The sequence below is a fragment of the Amblyomma maculatum genome, chromosome 3 (genome assembly GCF_055883805.1).
Source record: "Amblyomma maculatum isolate TAMU_Amacu chromosome 3, ASM5588380v1, whole genome shotgun sequence".
In the NCBI taxonomy this organism is placed as follows: Eukaryota; Metazoa; Arthropoda; class Arachnida; order Ixodida; family Ixodidae; genus Amblyomma; species Amblyomma maculatum.
The window spans coordinates 127,340,179-127,363,783 of record NC_139346.1 but is presented as its reverse complement, the minus strand read 5'-3'; the positions used below and the strand labels follow the sequence as shown (position 1 = coordinate 127,363,783).

The 23,605-nt window shown below is 44.3% G+C and overlaps 1 protein-coding gene across 2 annotated transcripts in view; it reads right to left on the bottom strand.

Annotated features, from left to right (window-relative positions):
* The window catches only part of LOC146195978 (venom metalloproteinase antarease-like TtrivMP_A), a 64,821-nt gene that overhangs the window by 38,655 nt on the left and 2,561 nt on the right, over positions 1-23,605 (bottom strand). Inside the window, exons 2-9 of one of the 2 annotated variants that reach the window (XM_084597982.1) lie at positions 16,778-16,968; positions 13,603-13,698; positions 13,347-13,479; positions 9,554-9,592; positions 9,005-9,129; positions 7,909-7,980; positions 7,724-7,854; positions 1,105-1,154 (exon numbers count right to left, since the gene is read on the bottom strand). In XM_084597982.1, coding sequence (XP_084454108.1) covers positions 1,105-1,154; positions 7,724-7,854; positions 7,909-7,980; positions 9,005-9,129; positions 9,554-9,592; positions 13,347-13,479; positions 13,603-13,698; positions 16,778-16,968 — 837 coding nt within the window. The remainder of the gene's footprint in view (positions 1-1,104; positions 1,155-7,723; positions 7,855-7,908; positions 7,981-9,004; positions 9,130-9,553; positions 9,593-13,346; positions 13,480-13,602; positions 13,699-16,777; positions 16,969-23,605) is intronic. The other variant, XM_084597983.1, reaches the window with a different exon arrangement.

Below are 23,605 nucleotides of genomic sequence, written 5' to 3'. Positions count from 1 at the left end.
CACTTGCCTTTCCGATAATTAACACAACGTCCAAAGAGCCTCACACTAACAAAGCCTAAGATTATTTACGGTGAAGCAACAGACAATTTCTGCCTCATTTCTGCAGAATTCATTATATTTAGTATAAAGCAATTATCTAGCATCATGCTTTGAAACGTAGTTTCCGTACTTTTTTTCATCTCCGCTAAATAACTTTTACTTTCATGCGGAGCCCTCAATTGATTTCATCTGTGAATGCATTCATAAAAAATGCTCCGAAATTTTGTTTCCTTTATATTAGCGGCATCTTTTATTTCCTCCTCTGCTGTAATTACATCATATAACAGTGCAGGTTTTACCCACTGTTGTTTATATATGTCATCATTTTTTTGTTTTTTTTTTTTGTAACGCGAGGTGCCCTTGCTTTGGAACATCCGCCTGGATTTAATCCAATGTTTCTAGAAAGTAATTCTTCATTTAATAAATTGATTGTGATTCAATTCATGGGACAAAAAATTATCCGTGCTACTAAGGAGAAAATTCCGATATACAACTTGGACACAAATATTACTGTGAAAGCCTTTATAGGCTCATGAATGTGCATCACTTTGTGCGTCCGCCCATAGAGTGTCACACTCAACCTGTCAATCACATGATGTTACCACCTACCAATTAGTGATGTCTTCATAAAAAAAATATCCCCGATAATCAATTTAACACCAATAGAAATAAATTTAAAAAAATTACTTTATTACAATTATTCATGCATTAGCCTTAACGCAAACTAGTGGTCCAAGTGCCTCCTAAAATTTTTCCGATGCTTCTTGAACCTGAGACTGAAAGTCAGCAAGCAGGCGTTTGTTTAAAATGGTTATGCATGCATCCCATGTTTTTTTTTCTGGAACGCTAGTTTGCTTTACGTTAAAAGAAAACATACGCATCATGCGCAGAACCTTAGGATAGTTCGGCCGTGCAAAATCTTTGATTACTAAAACCTATTTGTTCCTCTGCCGTTATTATTCATTATATTTTAAATTGCAATAACGAACATTGGGGACGAAAAGCTATATTTCGTATTTTTTGCCAGAAAATGATCAGCTGATTTTTGAAATGAAGTACACGTACCTAGTACATCAGAACTTATGCCACTTGGACGGACACCAACTATGTCTCTTCTGAAAGAGAGAAAATATGTAATACTTGCTGGACATTTCACGTAACTGGAAATTCCTAGCAAACTATTCCATCCGTAATTTTGCTGACTGCAACAGCTATAGCCAGTTTTCTTCAACATTAGCTCAAATAGTCCATGCATAAAAAAGAAAAACATTATGGCGCTAGAATACGAGAGTTCAGCAAATGCTACAATGATATCTTAGTTATCAAATACCGATTACACAGTCATTTGCGGAAACACTTCATGATTTTATGAACACTTGTGTCAGTGCTCAACACATCACAAACATCGGATGAAATGCAACCCTCCCCCCCCCCCCCCCCTTAGACAACAGGAATAAAATCAGTCTGCTGGTTATTTCAGACTTTTTAAAGGCTTTTAAAAGTTCCTAACTGGATTTTGGTTTTGTTTCTTAACCCAATTTACCCGAAACTTTCCAGTTAAAGGGACTATGAAATGGCTAGAAAGGCCACTGATAAATGTTTTGAATGTGTAGAACGAATGCGTCCAAACGTTTTCCCAAAGCGCGACTCCTTGCAACAAAGGCACCGGTTTCAGTTCAGTTCAGTTTCAGTTGATTTCACCACACATGTAAAGAAAATTTTAAAAAATACATGTGGCCTAGGAAAGCGGGAAAAAAGCTGCGTACGATGCATCTTGACTGGCCCCACCTCCCCTAAAGTTGGCAAGCAGGACAGCAAAAGCAAAAACAGTCAAAGAACATAAAAGGTTGAGTGTAAGTTCAAGACATGGGGAATATTTATAATATTTATAAACTGCGTTTTGTTTAAATCTGCGGGCTGCTTGGTTCTCACGGGGCGCTGACATTGGAACTATTCTGCCTTGAGCACCTACGTCACAGCTACCGAGAGTGGCAGGCCACGACAGGCTGCAATTTGCTGCAGCTTCGACGGCCACTGCGTCACGGATACCCTTTCGGTAGCTGCGAAAGCCGTCTGCGCGAGTGCTGCATGTACTTCGTACACGAACTCCTGAGTTTGGCGCTTAATTCGATTCGCGATGTTAACCGAGAAGATGGTGGCGTATGACTGAAAGTGAGCGTCGACTCCGGAGTGCGAAAAGAGCACGAGCTGGTCCGATTCAATTCCGTACCGATTGTACACTTCTGCTTCAGAGCATATTTCAGAAGCTGCACATAAACTAGGCAGCGTAAACCTTCGTGTACCGAGTGACGGCGCAGCAGCAGTGTACTGTAGTCCCGTCTCGTCCTTTTCAGCATTAACCATTTGTGCGGCGTGTTGATAATCAAATAGAACGTGCGTCAAAAAAGATCGGCCCTCAACGACGTCGCGGAAGTACGCAAATTCGCACCGGTTCAGTGCAGCGCAAGATGCCGCCACGTTAGCGCAGAGTTTTCGCCCGCGAGTTCTGCGGCCGACGGCATTCCAGCCGTGCGCTGCTCCCTGGTTGTCGCTATAGGCCTTGATTGCATGGCATAAAAGCCACTGCGGACGGCGTTTTGGAATTGGTTGTTTCACTTCCTCTCTAGCGTAGCTGCTCACGTGCTCCTATTTGCGATTCTTGCGTAAAAGCTGCGGAAATCGTTGACAACCTGCGATGTCGTACTTCATGTGCCAAGCTGCTTTGCTAATATTTTGCATCGTCGATTCTGGCTCAGACGATGCGTACACATGACCTAAAACACGCATACACGTTACCCTTTGGCACTTCCTAAATGGTTTGTGAAAGGACTTAAACACAAGAAACAACACTACACTACCATTTTCGTTAATCTCGATTCTTAAACAACACGGACGAATAATTCGTGCTCGCCTGTAATCCGATATTAAAACTATCTATCGATCCTCACTCAGTGCTCTCACCGATGATATGCGGACATTTAATTCGTTGTGCCCCACAAGATGCTTCCCGTCGACCATCATGAAAGCGCTCCTGGCTAAAAGCGTTGACGACATGTTTGTACGATTGCAATTCGTTCATGCGAGTTGTTGCACGAGGAGGCCAGTCGCCGTTTGCCAAACCGCAGAAGACGGTACCAAGCGACTGACACCGCAAAGATGCCTTGCAGAAAGCCGTACTCAGTAGGAGGTCACGCTAATTGGCGCTGAAGGGGGCAGGGATATGAAGGGAAGTGCTCCTCCACCGCGGCCGTCGGTGTGTGTGGACAGCCTGCCAACCTGCAGGCATGGGCTCGCAAACAACCCAGGTTGTTCGGGTCGCTGTCGCATGCAGTTTCGAGAGGTCAAGAGACTGAAGAAACCGGCAGCTGAGGAAGGCCAGGCAAAGTTAAAAGATATGCAAACGCAGACTGGAAGGGAAAGGCAGAGACCGATGAATGCATGGGTGTCGCTCGGGAAAACAGGCGCAGCAACCAGAAGCCTGCCAACCGAGCGTGAGCTGTTTTCTTCGTTTTTTTTTTCGGGCTTCTCGGAGTGTTGGGTGTAGGGTGAGAAAAGGAGCTCCATTTTTAATCGCCAATATCTCTGGTGTTAAAGGGGTTCGGACACCATAATCTGATGCTATGGAAAGCCTACTGTTGGTTACTCCTGTATGCAAGGACACTCTCAGCGAAGTATCGGGCGCTACAAACAATTTTTAATAATTTCAATTCGGCAGCAAAGAATCTCAAATGCTCTTTTTCTTAATCGAGACCCATCGTTAGCCCAACAGTTTGTGACGTGTGAGCTCGGCAATCGAAACATGGACGAATCGACATCATAGCTCAAAAAAGGGACGTGCCGTAAGCAGCATGCCAGCGCTCACTGCGCTCAAGTGCCCGACGGTGTTCCGAATCCCAGCAGCGAGTCACTTGATTTAGCAGCTCGATTGCGATCGGTGCAGTGTCTGGTTCAGTTGGTTTTTGTCAACGTATTAGCCAAGATCGCTACCGCTTTGGCGACTGCGACGCTGTTGAAGGCACCCGGAACGTAGCAGATGTGACGCTGCGGCCCCCATGCCTTTCGACTACTGTGTGGTAGACTTCTGTGCAAGTTAAGTCGGAGACGGCGCGAGTTTTCACAGGTTCCCTCGGGATAACGCGCAGAGAAACGCTTGGACAGAGTTTGTTCGTGCCACTGGGCGGCACTATTGGAAGCCGGTGAAGTCAAGACTTCCTTGCTCGCTGGACTTTTCGTCGGAATCCGATTCTAACATAGCTGTTGCTTGGCTGGGTGCGCCAGTGCAGCAGTCTATGCGAAAGCAGACGATGACAAGTAGATTGCGTCACTACTATTTGCCCCACGTGACCAAGCCGGTGTGTCGCTTCCCTAGCTGTGACGTCATGGCCTAACTCGCCGCTCAGAAACCGGAACCGAAATCGCTCAGTATAAACATGCAATAATAAATTATTCATCTAACATATATGATTCCTACGTTGTGCATTATGCTCCCTGAGACAATACGCGAGGTTTGAAACAAAAAACGCGCAAAGGAAAAATGAAGCGTCTCAACTCTTTTAATGAAGCTAGCTGAAAAATTCTTGTGACGGATTGATTTGTGAACGGGTACCTAGCTCTTGGCCGATTTCATTTAACTAATTTTAGGCATTTCATAGTCCCTTCAAATAAAAGTTCGAAGAAGAAGGTTTGAAAGACCTTTTACGGAAGCCTAGATGAGGAAAGACGTTGTTTAGCCTTTTCTGCAGGTGTGAACTGCTTCTGAGTTGGCAGATTTTCTACCACCATTAAATCTTTATTTGATGTCGGCCAAAGGTGGGCAGGTACTAATTCCGATTAGCCTTCTGGCTTTGGTCTAAGCCCTTTGGTTCTTTTTTCTGGCTTCTTGAGTGCGGCATATGAGTAAAATACGCCACAATTGTTTAGTGCCTCTTTTGGCAGGTAATTCGCGCTATATAGAACTGCTTTGTTTGGTAATGACTAGCAATGAGTCTATAGATGATATATGGTTGAAGCGAGTCTCTACCAGAATTGCATGAAAACAGGTATCCAGAGTTAAATGTTATTTTGTGGACAAATTCACTAACGTAGCAGTGCGAACTAAGCTTAAGGTCAAGATACTTATCTAAATTTATTCTAGTTTTACGAAAACACAGGAGCAAATATTTTTTCGTGTTTTTTCTGCTGTCGAAGGCCATCATGATTTATGTTTTCAGAGATTGTGATGGACGTTTGTCATCCAGGATAAAAATAAATTATTATGCTGTCATGGTTAAGCTACAGGTTCGAGTCGTATTTTAACTGCAATTTTTGACACATGCTAGGTCAGGAAAAGGGGACGGCTGGCGAAAGACACAGCTATCGCTCCTAGAGGCCTCCAGCTCATTCGGATGGCCTGTTGGACAGTGCTCGTCCGTTTGCACGACGGGTAGTAGAGTGTCGGTAAACTTATTATAAAACTGCATGTTTGACAGCCATATTTGTTTTCAGTAGGGACAGTATAAGTGTGCAGTTGCAGATCATGAGACGTGGGTACTAAAAACGAGCTCGGCTATAAAGACCGAACCTCAAACTGCTCCCGATAACATATTGTCACATATACCATTCTGACGTATACCAGACATCACTTGTACCCATACTATGGGGAAGCAGCACGCGTTAGTAGTAACTGAACGACGGGCAATCGCTGTTCATTCCAGCACGCACGGAGTTGATGTCTGGATGGAGGTTAGTCTTAGTACATGCTGGGTAGTACAGATGTTATGGAAATCTAATCGCTCTCATGAGTGGTTAGTTCTACTGTTGATATGGGTGACTCGGATATCGAGTAATCTAGGTGCGGTAGAACGTCGCAATCCTGCGCGGTTTCATGTAGGTGCTCCATCTGGCTTGAATTGGTTTGGTTTGTGGCGTTTAGCGTGCCAAAGCGACACAGTCTATGTGAGACGTCGTAGTGGAGGACTCCGGAACTTTCAAACACTGGGGGTTCTTTACATGCATTGACATCGAACAGCACATGGGCTCCTTGCTTTTCGCCTCCATCGAAAAGTGGCTGCCGAGGTCGGGATTCGATCCCCCAATTTTGGGAACAGTAGTCGAGCGCCATAACCACTGGCCACCCCGGCGTGCAGCCTGAAATTTGCTTCTAACATTTTGGGGAACGCACGTATTCTGCTTTTTAAGAGAATTGAGTGCGATTAACCATGCGCACATGGGCAGTCATAGAATGGTCTTAACTGTCTTGTATAGAAATCTGCACCTTGGTGTTCTCTTTCTTGACAGGATTGTGGTACGGAAGCTGGTAGGTGAGGCGTACATAAAATAAGCCTCACGTCGAAATGTGAGCAGTGTGCTTTTTATTTCGATAGCAATACTGCGCCAGGTTTCGAGCCGTCGCGTGGTCCCGGCGTACGGAACGCTTAACCTTGAACAGCCGTGCCGAGCAACCGCTTCAGCCGAGCTCCGCCAGTTGGCGGCATTGTCTGCTCGCCTAGCTATTGTCCCGCGCGCTGCAGCGGCGCTACTGCCGCGGTCGGAGGAGGGTATCTGAACCTGGCTCTGATGGGCCTGGGACAGATAGGTCACTGCCGCTTGCGGCGGGAGTAGCCTGCCTCCGACTTTTATCTGTTGTAGGCCGTCATTGCACCCGCCACCACTTCGGTGGTGGACGACGGCTGTTGACACGTGCGTCATTCTCTCCCTCTTCTTTTTCTTTCTTATCTATTTTCTCTTCTGTCCACACGAGGCAGAGGAGATGGTTCAGCTAAGAGCCAGAAGCAGGCCCGTGCATTTTCTTCCTACAGCCACAACAGCAACAAGCACCACTGCCGCGCCGAACAGATGGTTCGCCGTTGCTTCGGCCTCGCCGTGACGGCGTTGCTATGCAGGCTGCTAAACAGAGGTGTCGACGACAGGCTGCGTGAATGAAGCGACAACGTGCACAAGAGACAGTGCAAGAACGTGAATAACGTTACGCTAGCATCCTGCACAAGATGAAGGTCGACAAATACGTTCTAGCTCTCCAAGTGCTTCACGCTCGTCGGCTACTGATGAACACATTACTGCGCAGAAATGCCGCAATGCCACCAAGCGAAGACAGCGCGCTGAAGAATCGTCGGAAGAACAGTCGTAATAATTGTGTGGCATGTGTTAGTCTTTAGCCAAACTATCGAACCACACAAGCTGCGCTACAAGCGAACACACAAGCGCAGCCATGCGGCCATTGCTAACGCAATTTGCCACGCTTAACCAGAGCTAAGCCACTGCCATCTTTTTTTCATAACTGTCCTTTGAGTTGTCCAATAACCAGACCTTATGAAATGTTTAGAAAAAAAATATTTCGCGCCTTTTAAATAGAGCTTTGTGTTGTCATTGCGAGGACACAAATCTTTCCGCGTTCCTGTAATATTTTAACCTACATGTTGGTGCTTAAAAGAAAGTAGCATGAAATAGTTTCGTGAATGTATCTGCATTTCTACACACTCTGCAGTGTGACGAAGATACAGTTTGAAATCATTAATTATACGTGTTTCGTTTCGGTAAAACCGATGTTGACTGAACTTCTTACAGGTCAGCAGTATGCGCTGCTCCAGTCGCCTCACAAGCAATTTAATTGAGGCACGTTGAATGATAAGCAGCCCGCATAGTTCCACTTTTATAAAGAGGGCTACGTGACGAAGACGGTACTCACCCTGTCGCCAGATAGACAACATCGGATTGACGTACATTCACGTTGGACCATAGCTGTTGTGACATGGCGTAAACTGTTTCAGTCCCAATTAACTGATCCGAGCCAGTCAGCTTCACGTAACTTTCGTTCTTCTGAAAGAAGTTCCTACGATGAAACAAAGAAAGATGCATGATGGCTATACTTACCGTGAACGATCCTACAATTGCTGTCAGTGCAATGTAAGAGGGAGTCTCGAGCTGCTGAGTCCTCAGGCTGACCTACAAGGCAGCAATTGCAATAAACCGTTAAATTCGGTGCACGTAGATTTCGGCTGCTGTATATACTTGACTCTCATGCAAAACACGTCTATATAAAGTGTATCCTAACTCTGCAACGCGGTCAGTGCATTGTTGAGGTGCTGCAACTCCACTATCTTAATAAAGTCTATTCTAACGAAGTGATTTCACTGCATACAGAATGGCAGCTATACATATTCCAACTCGGCTGTATTGGGACAATATTCATCAGTCATGAGTGTCTACAATATCATTCGCAACCATCAGCTGGGTGCCTAAATTTTGGAACATGCAGGTCGAAGCATGGCTTTGTCAACCGCAATACTATTATCTTTCTGCGTTCCGTGTCTTATGAATCCCGAGTAAATATATGACTAGCCCATTTACGGAATGGTCATTAGAGAAACCGTAGTTTAGGTTTTCTACTACTTCTACCAGTTGCAGGCTTTCATACAAATTCGTATTGTGCTGGAAAGTGACACAAATATCACGATGCTTTCCTTGTAAGGTTAATCCATTCACGCCAGTAATAAATTAAACTTCATGAAAATTTTAACGACACTTAAGTTGACCTCTAAGGGCATGACGCAAAAGAGGTCTCAGAATCTCGTTTATCTACAATAACCTCTCACCCACATGCATTTCGTACTCGCGTAGTCTCTACCCACACATCTCTTATCTCCTACACAGTTATTAGCCTACATTCGTAGCCTATTACGTTATGCAAAACAGCACAGAACATTTATAAAAATAGCGATTTACGTTGAATTTGGATCGTAGGGGAAGTGTTTCTAACTCAACACCCGTAGATTCCGGGTTCGAATTCCATTTCACCTTCTGTATGTTTTATTTTTAGCATAATTATGCATTTTTATCGCTTTTTCGCAATTGGGATGGCATGTATTTTCGCAATTAGGATGTCACGTAAACGACGACGTTCGCACTGGCACGTTTTTCGCTTAGGGAAAGCCTTAACGCTGCCGCGTTAAAGCATACGCTTGCTTACCGAGTGCATCATCACAGTTGCGTATTGAATCCTCTCCTCCGTACGATTTCCAAAATAGCTGGTGTGTACGTAATCACTCATGTAAAAGAGCTCAATAGTGATGTCGTCTGGGAAAGCTCTCTTTTCTGTGAATGAAAGAAACTGCAAATTACATAGAAAGAATATAAACTTTAACTTAGCGTGAGGAAGAATTATACTACGTGTTGTATTTGCTGTAACTCGGTAGAACACAGGCAGTGGGATGAAATTGTTGTAAATAATTAGGGACTCCACGAATGCTCTATTCTTCGAAAGGCAGCCATGAAACGATCCTAATATATTCTGCCGAAAAGCTCGGGCTATATTTATAGTTATTGCACTTTACGATAATTATATACAATTTCCACAAAATGCTTGAAAACCAACATGTGTCGGCAAAGAGATCTAAGAGCTTACTTGAAACCGGTCTTCCGAGGCAAAGAATATTGATTTTTATAGAAAGCGTACTCTAGAGACTAGCCTGATATCGACGCCACTTCGCAAAGCTTCAAGATTGTATATTGGACGCACCTGCGTGAGCGGACGCTTGTCTCCAGCCAGTTTTGTCCTCTGGAACAGAAGTATTTACTAGCATATATATTTCGTTTATTTAGCAAGGCATACCTACTGTACAGGCAACTGAACTTTCGTATTTGAAAAACATTGCAGGGTTATGGGTCAAGTTCTTTCCCGCAAGATACAAGACATTGTCATCCATCAATGTCTAGTTTAAAAAAAAAACAAAAAGCATAATGCCTTCAAAAAAGCACATTCTCTGTTGAATGTCAATATATGTCATTTAAGTATCTGCTCTGACGCAAAAAGTACCTGGTAAAGTGTGTTTTAAATTTGCAGGATGTTTTAATTTGAACGGCCAGAGCTCGGAGCAGAAAAAAGCAAACAGGTAATTGATTTTAGGCAACAGGCTAACTCTTGCATAGTCCTTCTTGTTCCAGCCACTCAGTATTATCTGTTTGAAAAGAAAAACAGGGCAGTAACCAACGAAAATGTCTTGGTGAGGGGACTGAAAAGTGCAGAAATGTCCACATCAGAAAACCGCAGTCGAGTTTTCAAAATACAATGCGATTTCAGGAAGCCATAGCTGATTTGAATGGTTCTGTCCTGATCTGTAGTATTCGAATGCAGTGAATTATTTCCTCGAGTTCACATTTAGATGCCAAAGCTCACCACAAAAACCCACGCTAGTACTGAATTCACTCCTTTGGAGCCTGGATTTAAGAAAAACTCGGATATAACAGAAACACTGGTACAAAAAGTGAATATAATGACAGGCTCTACTATAAAAAGACCCAGTTGCAACTGAGAACTTGAATATAACGATAGGAATGGATATAAAAAGAAACCGTATCTGAACACGTTGAGGAAATTAACAGTAAACTGCCGACACAAAAATTAGGTGTTTCTGCACGGGCACAAATGCAGAAAATGATGCAGAGGAAAGGCACCGCCTACTACACAATGAGTTCGCGAAACGTGGTCTCACCTTGCGAGTGAAATACCCAGTCTCCATGAAGCATAGGTGGACTCGAGACCAAGAAAGGGCTTTGCAATGCAAAAAAAAAAAAAAGAAACAGCGAAGCAAAGCGTCCAGTTGAGGCGGGGTTAGGGCTTTTCATCACTCTTATCAATATCGTCTGCCGCGTCCAGCACCTGTCACGCACCGGGATAGACAGTTTATGCATGCAAAGGTAAAATCTTTTAACATGCTTTTTTTAAATGTAACATACGCACTCATTCCGCACATATAAAAAAAGGAGGAAAAAGAGCGCGCGTAGTTTAAAAGGAAATAGGAATGGAAGCCCCATAAAAGCAGATATCATCACCGGAAACAAACAAACCTCTGTATAAATTATAGACAAAAAAAAAGCAACTCCGAATATCGCAATAAGCAGCGCATCAACGGCACTGTTGTTGATTAGGCACATTGCGGAAAGTTCATTCCAATTGTTTATCTTTATGGGAATATGATTGCTCCGAAACATTGGTCTTTCTGTACTGCACAGCCTTAGTGATTACGTGATGCGATTCCCAGTTTTTCTCTCACGTATGATGCCAGTATTCAGAGATAATGAACAAAAATGCTAGTTATCTTTGAGTTATTAAATGAAGCTTCAACCTCAATTCTGGAGCGAGAGTTTTAGTACACCACCATGTCGAAACAGATGGTGCGTCATCTTCGGTGACGTCACTATTGATCGTTTGAAGTCTCGTTGTACGGAAAAGTCGGGATCATGCCTCTGGCAGGCTTCCAGTGCCAGAGCGTTAGTAACCCCATGTCCGCAATTATAATCCGAAGGCATCGGTGGCGAGCATTTTAAGCCTCAGAGCAGTTAACGATCAGGGCCATGCTTCTGTCAAATGGTAGGTGGCAGGTAATAAACACATGCACCCTTCCAGTCCTCGTTGGAAACGTCGCAAACTTGAGAATTTACGAGAATGCCTGTAATGGGCAGAGATGGCAGGTTACAAATACCAGGACATTCGAATCCAAATCTAGTAAAAAGACAGGCTTTGTGGCCAGTGCGTCTCTCGGATTTCATTTCCAGCACGGTATTCTTATAATGAAGCCGCTCTCTGTACATTGACTGGATGCAAACAATCGAGAAAAAGCGTCAAATCAACTATTTCTAAGACCAGAACATTGGGCTACATACGTGGACTAAGTACACTCAAGAAGGAAAGAAATGTGAAATCCGCACGATGCGCAATACAACACAAACTAGCAACAAATCGTTAGTAAGATGAAATAGAGATGCCATCATTAAGGAGCACTGCCATTATGGCTCGAACTTTGCCTGGGCATACACCTGTCTTAATTTAACAATCTCTGTTGTTAAGGGATTTTTGGAAGAAATAGTGGATTCACACTGTCACTTCATTGCGGTATATAATTTCTCTGGCACTCCTCTATGCTGTCCTTTGGTTGTCGTCTTAATATTCTTCATCTCTTCTGAAAAGTTTACACTAAAGGCGTCAATTAAGCCTCTTGAGTCCTAATTAAAACCTATAGCACCCGTTATGTATATCGTTAAGCATGACACGACTTGACAAACTAATGCTAAACGAAGCAACACCTAGCTTCTTCATGTATAGCAGTGTTCCGCCAAGGTAAACTGCTTTTTTTAATACTAGTTTTCCTTGAAACGATGTAAAATTAAGAAGAAACCCGGATATAATATTTGTCTACGGGATGGTAACAGCATAATAAACAAGAGGTCCTAATAAAATTTACAGCTGCCTATTATGGTATCAAAAAATGACGTGCGCCTTCAAGTACCGTTAGGTTTTAAGAAATATTTCAGGGGCACATAAAACTTAACACAAGGGCGTGACCCTATCATTGGTCTTCTCGGGCGCTTCCATCTTGAGACGTCAAAATAAGATGCAGAGCGCGTACTGCAGAGCAACCTTCAAATGTGGAACGCAGAAGATCATTGTAGCGGAGTATCAGGCTGCACGAACCATAAAGGAAAAGGAAACAAACACAGTACAATTCATATCGAAATTATGACATCTGCTACCGTGATGTCATGTATTGTCAATTCATGAATGTCCGCAATGGACTGTGAACTGTAATCAAACAGCAGGATTCGAGCACAGCTCCTCCGGGCTGCCTTATCCCTCGTGTAGAGAAAGGCAGAGAGAGAAACGGAAATGAAAGGCAGGAAGGATAACTAGGCAATGCTCAATAGGCTACCCTACAAACAGAGAGGGGAGCGTGTACAAGTATCTAAGCACAAATGTGCTTGTAGGCATATGAATGACGGGGCCGGAAAGTGTCTACAGTGGGCGGCACAAAATATTGCTGAGCCTAATTTGTTTCCATAGCATCAGAGGCACCAGCCGTTCTAGAGCCACGGAGGCGGCGAGTGGGACGACGGCTACCACATTGCTTATTGCTGTGGGCACTGTCAAAGGACGAGTGAGAAGGATAAGTCAGAGGATGGGGAGCAGTAGGGAGGACATCGCCAGACATGCACAGCAAATGCAGAAGGCTCGAGCTACCTGCGTAGTGGCGCGCTGGCAAGAGGAAGCGCAAAAATTGCTCGTTGCGGCAGCAAATTGAGCGAGCGAGCTTCATGCACAAAACCGTTCCTGATAGTCTGTTCTGAATATTTGCCTGCAATATGAATGTTACGTTCGGTACGCTATTCAATTCGTTTCTCCGGTGGAAGCATAAACCCTTTTCATATATACTTCTCAGAAAAAAAGCGTGATGTTTTTCATTTGTTCATCATTATTCCTCACTGAGCAAGCAGCATGTTTGGAGTGGCAAGTGGCGATAACCATTGAAAAAACTCACCAACAACTTCTGCAATGCGATGGATTCCGTCCTTAAAAGGGATCTTGAATATTCTGTGTGCTCGAGCTCCAGACAACGATCTCTCACTATTTTCTCCCGGCTCAATTCGATGTGTGAAATTCAGGAGTCCGCTCTAGGGAAACATATTGTTACGAGAAATATTCATAGTAAGGCAGTTGTATAATAAATAAGGAATAATCAGAAGCACATTCGCTCTAAAGGGTTTATTTACGCGTATACAAAACTTTGAACTCACAACGTCGTAATGCCCATTTCCACTTGGTTTGATAATGAGCGACGCTTCCCCTCTCGTATCTTGATATAAATGCCGTTCATAGAAAGTCCCGTCGACCTGAAATATGAAATTATAAAGTTGTTACGACTGCCTCACGAAAGGACTAATGCAATGAGGGTAACACATGTAGCTATTAAGAATGTTTTATCGGTAGTTATAAAAATTAATTGGAGCTTGTCATGTTGCGGAGCAGTAGCTTGCATCAAAAGTCAGTGTCCAAGCTAAAGGTGAAATATATCCTCTGGGAATTTAAAGTTATCGGTCTTCCCACTATACTAGGATTAGCTTAAGCAAAGCATAGTAAGACGGTTGCTATGTTAACGAGGCGACACAAAATGCAATTACATAGCTCGACTCAGATTGCTGTACTAGTGCTCTCGTAATAAGAAGCGCCTAATATCCTGTGAAAATGCGTGTGCACAGACATCATGGTATAGGCGAGCCGTATGTTTTACAGGCATCATACCGCAGGAATACATTCTTTCTGTTCGGTCCACCGCACCTTCCGAATCTTTGTAGTGATCTCTTGACGGCCATCTGTAATAGCTATTCTCTTAACGAGAACAGTACGCCACTTCACCGCTGGCATTTTGCGCATAACTATGATGACTACTATACGTGAGCAAATATAATAGCTCACGCGACAGGCCTGCTATATTTCTATAATTTCTCCAGGTAATCTTTGCATGCGTATTCTACATTTCCAAGTGAAGTAGACCCCCCCAAAAAAAAAGACATTTTCATCATCAGCGTACATAATCAGAGGAGTAGAGTTAGACGTGTGAGATGTGATTTATATAGAGATTAAATATTATTTGTCCAAGTACAGATCCTTGTGGAACACCACATGTGACTTTTAGTTCCGGTTATATTATTATTTATGTTATGTAATGGTGCCTGTTTGCGAGAGAATTGTTTATTAATGATAGTGCTCTTTAATGTCTTCCTTAATATTTTAGTTTGGATATTGGTAGTTCATGTTCGGCAGAATAAAGTGCTTTATGTTGATGAAGAACAAGACTAAGAGTGCGCAAGTTATTTTCTATGCTGTAAAATATTTCATGCCTCCTTTGTACTCGTATTGTTATCGGTACCATACTAATAAAAGCTTTATTACCTTAGACTGTATCAACGTCAAACAGAGAGTTTAGCTTTTAATAATGTCCAGCTCAGCAGGAAACGGATTTCTCCATCCCTAAATTTTCTCTAAGAGAAGGTTCAATTGTGAAGAAAAATGCTTTTTTTTTTCAATTGCCACTCTCCTCGGTTCTCCATAGTTATGCGTGTCCGATTTGTTCTTCAAAAGTAGTTTCTTATATCATTACGGTAAAAGACAACATTTGTTTAGATGTGCGTCACTCGCGAGGCTACATATGCACCCTTTTAGCCGATAAACTTTTCTGGAAATGCAAGTTAAAGAGTAAAGTTCACTCAACTGGCCAGCTGAAATTTTAAAAGTGTGTAAATTTTTGTTGTTTACACTTAGCTTATAAAGAGCCGAGAATTGTCATTAATGTCACTTTTTAGCTAACCAAAAACGCCGTCAATTGAGATTCTAGGACCTTATTTGTTCTGCAAAATCAGCTCTCCTCATACTTACCACGCAAACGCTTCCGGCTGCAATAATTTGTAAAAATCCGTTCAGATATTTCAAAATGCACGCACACTTCACAGTAGAAATTTTGGGTTTGTGCAAAATTTATAGCAACAAACCTTTGACGTCAGTCAATCTGGAGGCTCATGCAAAGATACTCAAACATTCCTTCAATATCATATAATGAACTTCTGGTTCAATTTCAGACACATTCTGCCGCCACATTCTGAGTAATATTTAATAATTCCTGAAGCACACGACGATCTTTGCAAAAATGTGAGTTTTGGCATATGTACAAAGAGAACGTATACAATCTACACATGGTAGCTTCACCAGGCTCACCGACACAATATTGGCGATCGAAGAACTGAACACTAAGTACACAGAAAGAACTGCAACAGTATACATCCCCTGGGCACGAGTAGGGTCGAGAAATTATTTACTTAAGCTAAAGCAGTACAGTGGCCTGTGAAAAGGAGCCGACGCTCTAGTAGGACACATAGCGAGTTTATCATATCCTAGAATAGTGCGGCCCTCGTGGACTAGATGACCTTAGGTTTGTAGGTATTAGACAGTTCATTAATGTTCTGGCATGAGAACAATTCGCATGAAGGGAAATGTCTACTACTCTCTCTCACTACAAATGAGTGGAAAGAGCGCGGAACAAGGTAAGAATGAAGGGGAGGAAGAAACATGAGAAATGAAACGAATTTGAATTCAGTAAATAAAATTTTAATCAACATGTTTACAAAGTGTTTGGGAAAGCTAACTGTCCAGCTTTATTTTGTTACCTAAAATGAGTATTTATTTTCAACGCGGTGATTAAGAGTTCCCAAAGCACACAAATTTCAGTTTCCTCTATCCCTCTTCAGCTTCTTATTCCGGCTTTTAATGGCGCTTCAAAGCACGCGACACTATTAATGTGTTTATAACTTGAGTTCAAAAAGTAGGCCAATGCATACAGGCACATATAATAACTCATGTTTAAGCCAAAACTACAACTCTCAGTCCAAAATTTCGGGTCTAGTTCCAGTATGTCGATAATAAAAGTGTCTGAGTAATATTGTCTCTTGTTTATTTTTAAAATGGATATTTATTTCTGTTTCGTGACATTTGATGCCTGTAGTCTGTCTTCCTGCTCTAGCCATTTCTACGCAGCTTCGGAGTTTTTTTAGGTGGCGCTTTTATTGTTTTATATTTATCTCACTTTCATCCTTTCTCCCAAATGACGCCAATAAATAATTCCTCATTTGTTCTATTTTTCTTTACTACATCTATGAAGGTTTTGTATATAGTTCTACAATAAACTTCGAAATCTCGAGGCCAGCTGCCGTGCGTTGTCAAATGCGAATTCCATTAACATCCAGGGCTTGTCGCCGGAGGCCATAATTATTGCAGAACACTGTTATTATTCATTTGGCAGCCAAGTGTCAAAATTAGAGTCGTGCATGGTCCCGCTAATCAAATATGTATGCCCTGTGCTTCAGATAGAAATACCTACCATGAATCCGGGAATAAAATACTATAAAGGAAAATACTCACATAGATTTCACTGATGCCATCATCATTTATGTCCTGCAGGAGAAGATTCTTTGCTAGCACTGAGGCTTTCCTCAAGTTAAGGGAATATCCGTCATGAATTAGAAGTACTTTCTCAGATGCTTCTTGGCGGTCCTCATACACGTGAGGGTAAACGATGGTGCTTTCGGAGATCTCGCTTGAAGAAGTAAGTGCTGAAAGAAACATCAGTTTGTTCGCACCATCTATTTCAACTACATTATTAGGTATGTATGTTTTGTTAGAAATTAACAATTTTTAAAAGCATGTTTTAAACAAGTTCCTCTTTTTTTCATGTTTCATGTCATTCAAGTCTTCATTCACGTGAAAAATCTTCCTTTTTCTTTTCTTTTTCCAGACACGTCCATGTCAAACCAGGCTGCTTTATGACAACTCTAACTGGCAATTCTACTTCTGCTATTTAGATTCGAAAACCTTCCTATTAAGTAATCGATACGGCTTCATATTAAAAAGTTCCTTTCTGGAGCCCATTTTATTATATTGCGCACTTTATTTTTCGAAGAGTTTGCCACAAGGCATAAGTTGAGAAAGGGGGAAGGGGATGCAGGAGATAGAAAGTTAAAAGAAGTGAAGTCCAGTTGCGCTAATGTATTCGAGAAGGTTGGCAGTATAGCGATTGTCCATTGTCCATTTCTCATAATCACTAACGCTATTCCACCGCAGGCCCACCTTCATGATTATCCGGTGTCTTATGTGTCGTTGATGGACACGTCCACAACAAGTGACGCACATCGCAGACGTCAGGTGGAGTGTCACAGTGAGGGCACCTGTCAGTCACCGGTAGATCTTTTTTCCGCCATCGATGTCGAACAGATGGAGTCAGAGCCGCCCCTGCCCGGATCCGGCGCACTGTCACCTCCTCCTGCCAAGTAAGACTACGGGGGAGAGGGTGCGAACACGGAGGAATGAGAGCGCGTGTTCGCTGGCGCAGAACTTGCGAATCGGAAACGTGGGACAGGAACGGATCTGGGGGAAGACGGGAAGGTGGTGGATCGCCTGATGTGTTTATATGCGTCATAGCATCCGCTTGAATATTATGTGGATCGCGAGCATGGCCGCGAATCCAGTGTATGCGGACAGGACATGGGCACTTGAAACAGAGCAAATGTATGGACTGTGTTATTTGGAATGTGCGTCGAACGGCCTTAAGCTGTTTAAGGGCAGTGAGAGTCTCTGTAAAGATGAACTGCATTGAATGTAGGAACTGGTGGAAGGGAATGTATGGCATTGTAAATTGCTTGAAGTTCCAGTGTCAGAGGGGTGCACGTATCCGCGGTATATGTCACGTGAGTGTTGAGATGCGGATGAGAGGGACTATACACAGAAGTAACTCCTCGCTCTGCAGTATGTGATGCCTCGGTATATAATATGCACCCTTCAGGCAGATGTGTGGATGGTACCGACGGGGAAGCAGTGGGGCGATTGTCCGTGAGCTGGCAGTACGACCATGGAGGTAGTGTCTTTAAATGATGTAGTTGTAAAGACTGTTTGTGAGCTCTGTTTGCCATCCGCTGATCAACGAGTTCAGTGAGCGCATTTAGCTGGGCATACTCCTGAAGTACTGGTATGGGTGTTAGGCGGGAAAGATATGTTATTGCACGCATAGCCTCACGATTGATGGCCTCAAGGGAGTCCCACTGTCTGCGGGTGAGACGTTGAAACTGTGCCTGGTAGATTATACGCGGCTGGAGGACAGAGCGAACAAGCTGGCGGCGGGCCGTGTGAGCACGCTCGCCGCCAGAGCGCATAGCTATGCGACGACTGAGACCTAGAGTAGCGCGAGCGGTCTTACGGATGGTTGTCAGCCACGGGGTACCAGTCCCAGAGGAATGAAGAACTTACAACTTGTAATGTATCAGTCGCGCATGCGCTCTAGCCGTTATCATGCAGCCGCTTGTAGGCTATAAATACTAGCATGCCATCTCGAATAAACGCTCTTCTTCTTCTTGCTTCCACGCTGCTTGTTCGTTGTTGGACGCTGGAACATGGTGTCAGAAGTGGGATAGTGTTCACGTATGCAGTAACGCGCTGATCGAAGCGGTGGTGTCATTGTGCACTGCACGTTGGATTTAGGGAAGCCACCGCAGCCGCTGGTGCTGTCCGGTAGCACCGCGAAGAACTGGAGCCTTTTTAAGCAGCGGTTCGAGCTGTTCCTGCAGGCCACTGAGTCGACGAAAGAACCACGGACGGAAGGAGCCAAAACCGCACTGCTGCTCACCGTAGCCGGGGAAGACGCCCTAGAGGTATTCAACAACTTTTTGTTTTCGGAGAACGAAAGCAAGGAAGATTATCACACTGTTACAAAGAAGTTCGAGGAATACTGCAAAGAGCAACAAAACGAAGTGTACGAACGCTATGCCTTTCGTTCAAGAACGCAAGCTGAGGGCGAACCCTTCGAACGCTTTTCACGGGACTTGAAGAGACTTACACGAAGCTGCAGTTTTGGAAGCTTGAGTGACTCCATGGTCAGGGACCAGGTTGTGTTTGGCACAAATAAACCGAAATTGCGCGAAAAGATGCTGAAATTTAAGGACCTTATTTTACTGAGGGCGGAGGAAATTTGCAAGGCTGAATAGGTATGCGCCGAACAAAACAATATGGGCTCAAGCGGAGAAGCAAGTAGCACGAATTGAAACGCGCCAGCAAGGCAACTTTTCAGCCTGTGAACAGTGTGCAGAATGTTCAGAGCAGGACGAGGCTCAACGAGAACAGGAAGTTGCTCGTATAAAAACAGGCCGGCAGTTCAAATGCTCCAAGTGCAACGTGTCCACGAACGCGGCAGATGCCCAGCGTTCGGCAAAACATGCTTTCGGTGCCGTGGCGCTAACCATTTTTCGGCCTGTTGCGAAAACGTGTCTCAAGTAAGCGAAGTACGCGGCAAGCAAGAAGGTTTTGAAATAATCGACGTCTGCTTAGGCAACATAGCTGATTGGGTCATTGACGCGAGAGTGGCTTCCCAAGTAATGTCTCTGAAAGTAGACACAGGCTCTTAAGCGAATTTATTGCCTCACACTGTTTTTCAAAGGCTCAAAGCGAAGTCTGGTTTAAGAGCAAGCCCCTTCGTCCTCCGCTCATACACCGGTGATGTTATAAAGCACATCGGCGTGGCTGCGCTCCAAGTGGTTGTGAACGACCAAAGTGGGTACTTCGACTTCTTCATTGTAAAAAAGGGCAACTAGGCCATATTAGGACTGTCTTCAAGTGAAGCTTCAGGTCTGTTGTCGCGTTCTGTGAACACTGTGCACATGAACAGCACTGACCAAGTGGTTAAAGAATTTCCCGAGTTGTTTCAGGGCCTCGGCTGCCTAGCACGCCCTTACCACATGGTTCTGCGCGAGGATGCAACACCGGTAGCCCAGCTGGTGCGACGGGTGCCCTTGGCATTGCTCGAGCCCTTGCGAGAAGAGTTGGATCGGATGGAGCGGGCTGGCATCGTGGCCAAAGTCACCGAACCCCCCCCCCCCCCTCTTTGGTTGAGTCCGTTTGTTGCAGCAAGAAAAAGGATGGGAAACTGGGAAAAGCGAGAGCATTATCAAATGCCTAAGCGAGATGACACTGAGGCTGAGCTTGCCGGGGCCTCCTTTTTCTCTCGCATCGACGCGCATTCGGGGTTCCACCAAATCCCCTTAGGTGAAGCTGCATCAAAGGTATGCACAACCGGAACACCCTTCGGACGCAACCATTTCTTGCGACTTCCCTTCGGCATTGCTTCGGCGCCTGAGGTTTTCTAGAGAACAATAAACGAAATATTCGATCAGGCTCCATGGGTCCGAATCTATGTCGATGACATATTGATATGGGGGAGCACAAGGGAAGAGCACGATACTGGCCTCCACACAGCCTTGTAGCTAGCCAAAAAGGTCGGCCTGACGCTCAATGCGGCGAAATGCAAATTCGGTGTCTCGGAAATTGACTTTTTGGGTGACATCATAAACAAAGACGGAATAAGACCTAACCCCGCACTGATCGCACCATTAAGTGAAATGCCTCAGCCAAAGGACAAAGCCGGCGTTCACAGAATTCTCGGGGTAGTGAACTACTTCGGAAACTATATACCGCATCTAGCGGAAAGGACGACGCTTCTACGAAGCCTCATTAAAAAAGGCGCCCTTTTTGAATGGTCTGCAAACCACTGTAAGGAATGGCAAGCTGTCTGTGACGCACTGAGTAGTCCTCCTTTGCTAGCCATTTTCGATCCTGCTAAAGAGACCAAGGTCGTTGCTGATGCTTCGAAAAAGGGTATTGGTGCTGCCCTTCTTCAGAACTACGGTGGTAGTTGGCGGCCGGTCGCCTATGCATCACGCACAATGACGAAGGCAAAACAAAGATACGCGCAAATCGAGAAAGAAGCAATGGCCATTACTTTCGGCTGTGAAAAATTTTTTCATTTCGTTTACGGCCGCAAGTTCGCCATCGAAACTGACCACAGACCGTTGATAACAATTGCTTCGAAAGCCATTGATGACATGCCACCAAGACTGCAACGATTTTTCCTGCGCTTGCTAAGATACGATTACGTTCTTCACTTTGTTCCAGGCAAACAGCTGTTCCTGGCCGATATGCTTTCAAGATCGTCGCCAGCCGTTCCAAGCGACTTCACTGAAAACGTCGACGTTCATGCAGTGAGCGTGACTTTAGAGCTGGTGAGCAAGAAAATGTTTGATCGACTGGCAGAAGCGACAGCCTCTGACCCATACTTGCAAACAGTGTTGCGGCAACTAAGGAATGGAGAAGAAATTGAAGGCTCGATGAAGCCTTTCGGTCCTAAGTTATCAGAAGTTAAGGGTATTATGAAGGGGACAAATGTCATTCCGAAGAATATGAGAGCTGAAATACTGGGTCGTATTCATGAAGGTCACTTAGGCATAAATTAGTGCAAAGCGAGAGCCCGTCGCTTGGTATTCTGGCCGAGACTGAATACAGACATTGAAACCATGGTGAATACCTGTTCTGTTTGTCAAAAATACGCTTACAAACAAGATACCGAACCAGTGCTGCTTAGGCCGATCCCAGGCCATGCCTGGTACAGGGTGGGTGTTGACATCTTTATGCACGACGGAAACTCCTACCTGTGCGTGTTTGATGCGTTTTCAAACTTCCCTGAAGTCGAAAAGCTTACTGACACAACGACATGCACTGTCATTGCTAAGCTTAGCTCAATTTTTGCACGGTATGGGATTCCGTTGGAAGTCTGCACCAACAACGGTCCTCAGTTTTCATCACATGACTTTGCTTTTTGCGCCTCGAGATACGACTTCAAGCATGTCACGTCCAGTCCGCGATTCCCACGGTCCAATGGCCTCGCCGAGAAGGGAGTCCAAATTGTCAAAAGAATAATGAAGAAGACTGGCGAACTCAACGAGGACTTTTGGTTGGGCCTTCTCGGTTATCGCTCGACTCCACTAGCCGAAGGCCGGTCCCCTGGAGAGCTTCTTCAAGGCAGAAAGTTACGCACTCGGCTGCGAGACTTCGTGTCATGCTCCAGTCAATAGAAGTCCCGGCGCCAACCTCGCCAGCAAAGGCCCTCAAAAGGAAAAAATCTGCCTGAACTGAAAAAGATGCAGTTGTAAGAGTACGAGGGAATGCATGGGACTCCACGGCTCGCGTCATGGGCCTGGTAGCACCAAGGTCCTATCGCGTCCTTACAGACCACAACAAAGTGCTTCGACGCAACCGACAACATCTTCTAGCCACACGTGAGCCATTCCGAAGCGAGTTAACGGAAGATGACTCCGGCAGCGAAGACATTTCCCAGGAAAACGTGGAAACGTCGCAGTCTACAATACAGCAAACTTAATTTGTGCCAAAGCGATCCAACCGACAAAAGAGACAGCCCAATCGTCTTCACTACGACCAGAATTTCCAACAAGTGTCGCGTATTGTGGTCTCCGACTTTTAAAGATTACACCGAGGAAGATGTAATGTATCAGTCGCGCATGCACTCTGGCCGTTATCATGCAGCCGTTTGTAGGGTATAAATACTAGCATGCAATCTCGAATAAACGCTCTTCTTCTTCTTGCTTCCACGCTGCTTGTTCGTTGTTGGTCGCTGGAACACAACTTATACTGTTTTTATGCAAATATTGTTGAACTTTTACATTACGGTTGTTATTTTAAGCCGCGAATGATTCGTATTTTGCCTGTGGTTAGCTAAGCCGGTTAGCTGATGACACCAATGAAGTGAGAAATTGGAGACGTAGCCACTGAAAAATGTTTTTTTTTTATAAGTAGCTTCTGCGGTTTATATGCGTAAGGAAAAATACTACATGCACCTACATCGCCTCAAAGAGGCGCAAGAAGGCACTGTAGGAAATATAGACTAGGGAACCCAGCAGTGTCTTCTTTTTGTCTCGCTACGCCCGTGTCACATGCTAAATTTGACCTACCCCAACAGCTGCACGGCCGATAACACTTCAAAGATTTGGCATAGCTCACAACATTCCAGGCTACAGCAAGACGAAGACGAAATAGGCAAAAAAATGTTCGTACACGTAGAATGTTGTAGAAATGACTGGTCGCTTCAGATCACAAAACTAGAGATGACGAGAACGTCATGGGATCAAATTCCGTGTAAGTACAGCTTTATTTTTATGTTTTAGCTCCGTTCTTGGCCAGAAGCATCACAGCGAAGGAGTGGCAAAAACACAGGAATTAAATTGTGGAAAATACAGCACACGCGCAAAATTTCATAAGGCCTGAAAATAGCCTGCTAGCAATAGATTCCGGAAACATCTCCTAAGACGTAATGATGAAGATATCTGCGTTAATGTTATTTCAAACGCGTGAGACAAG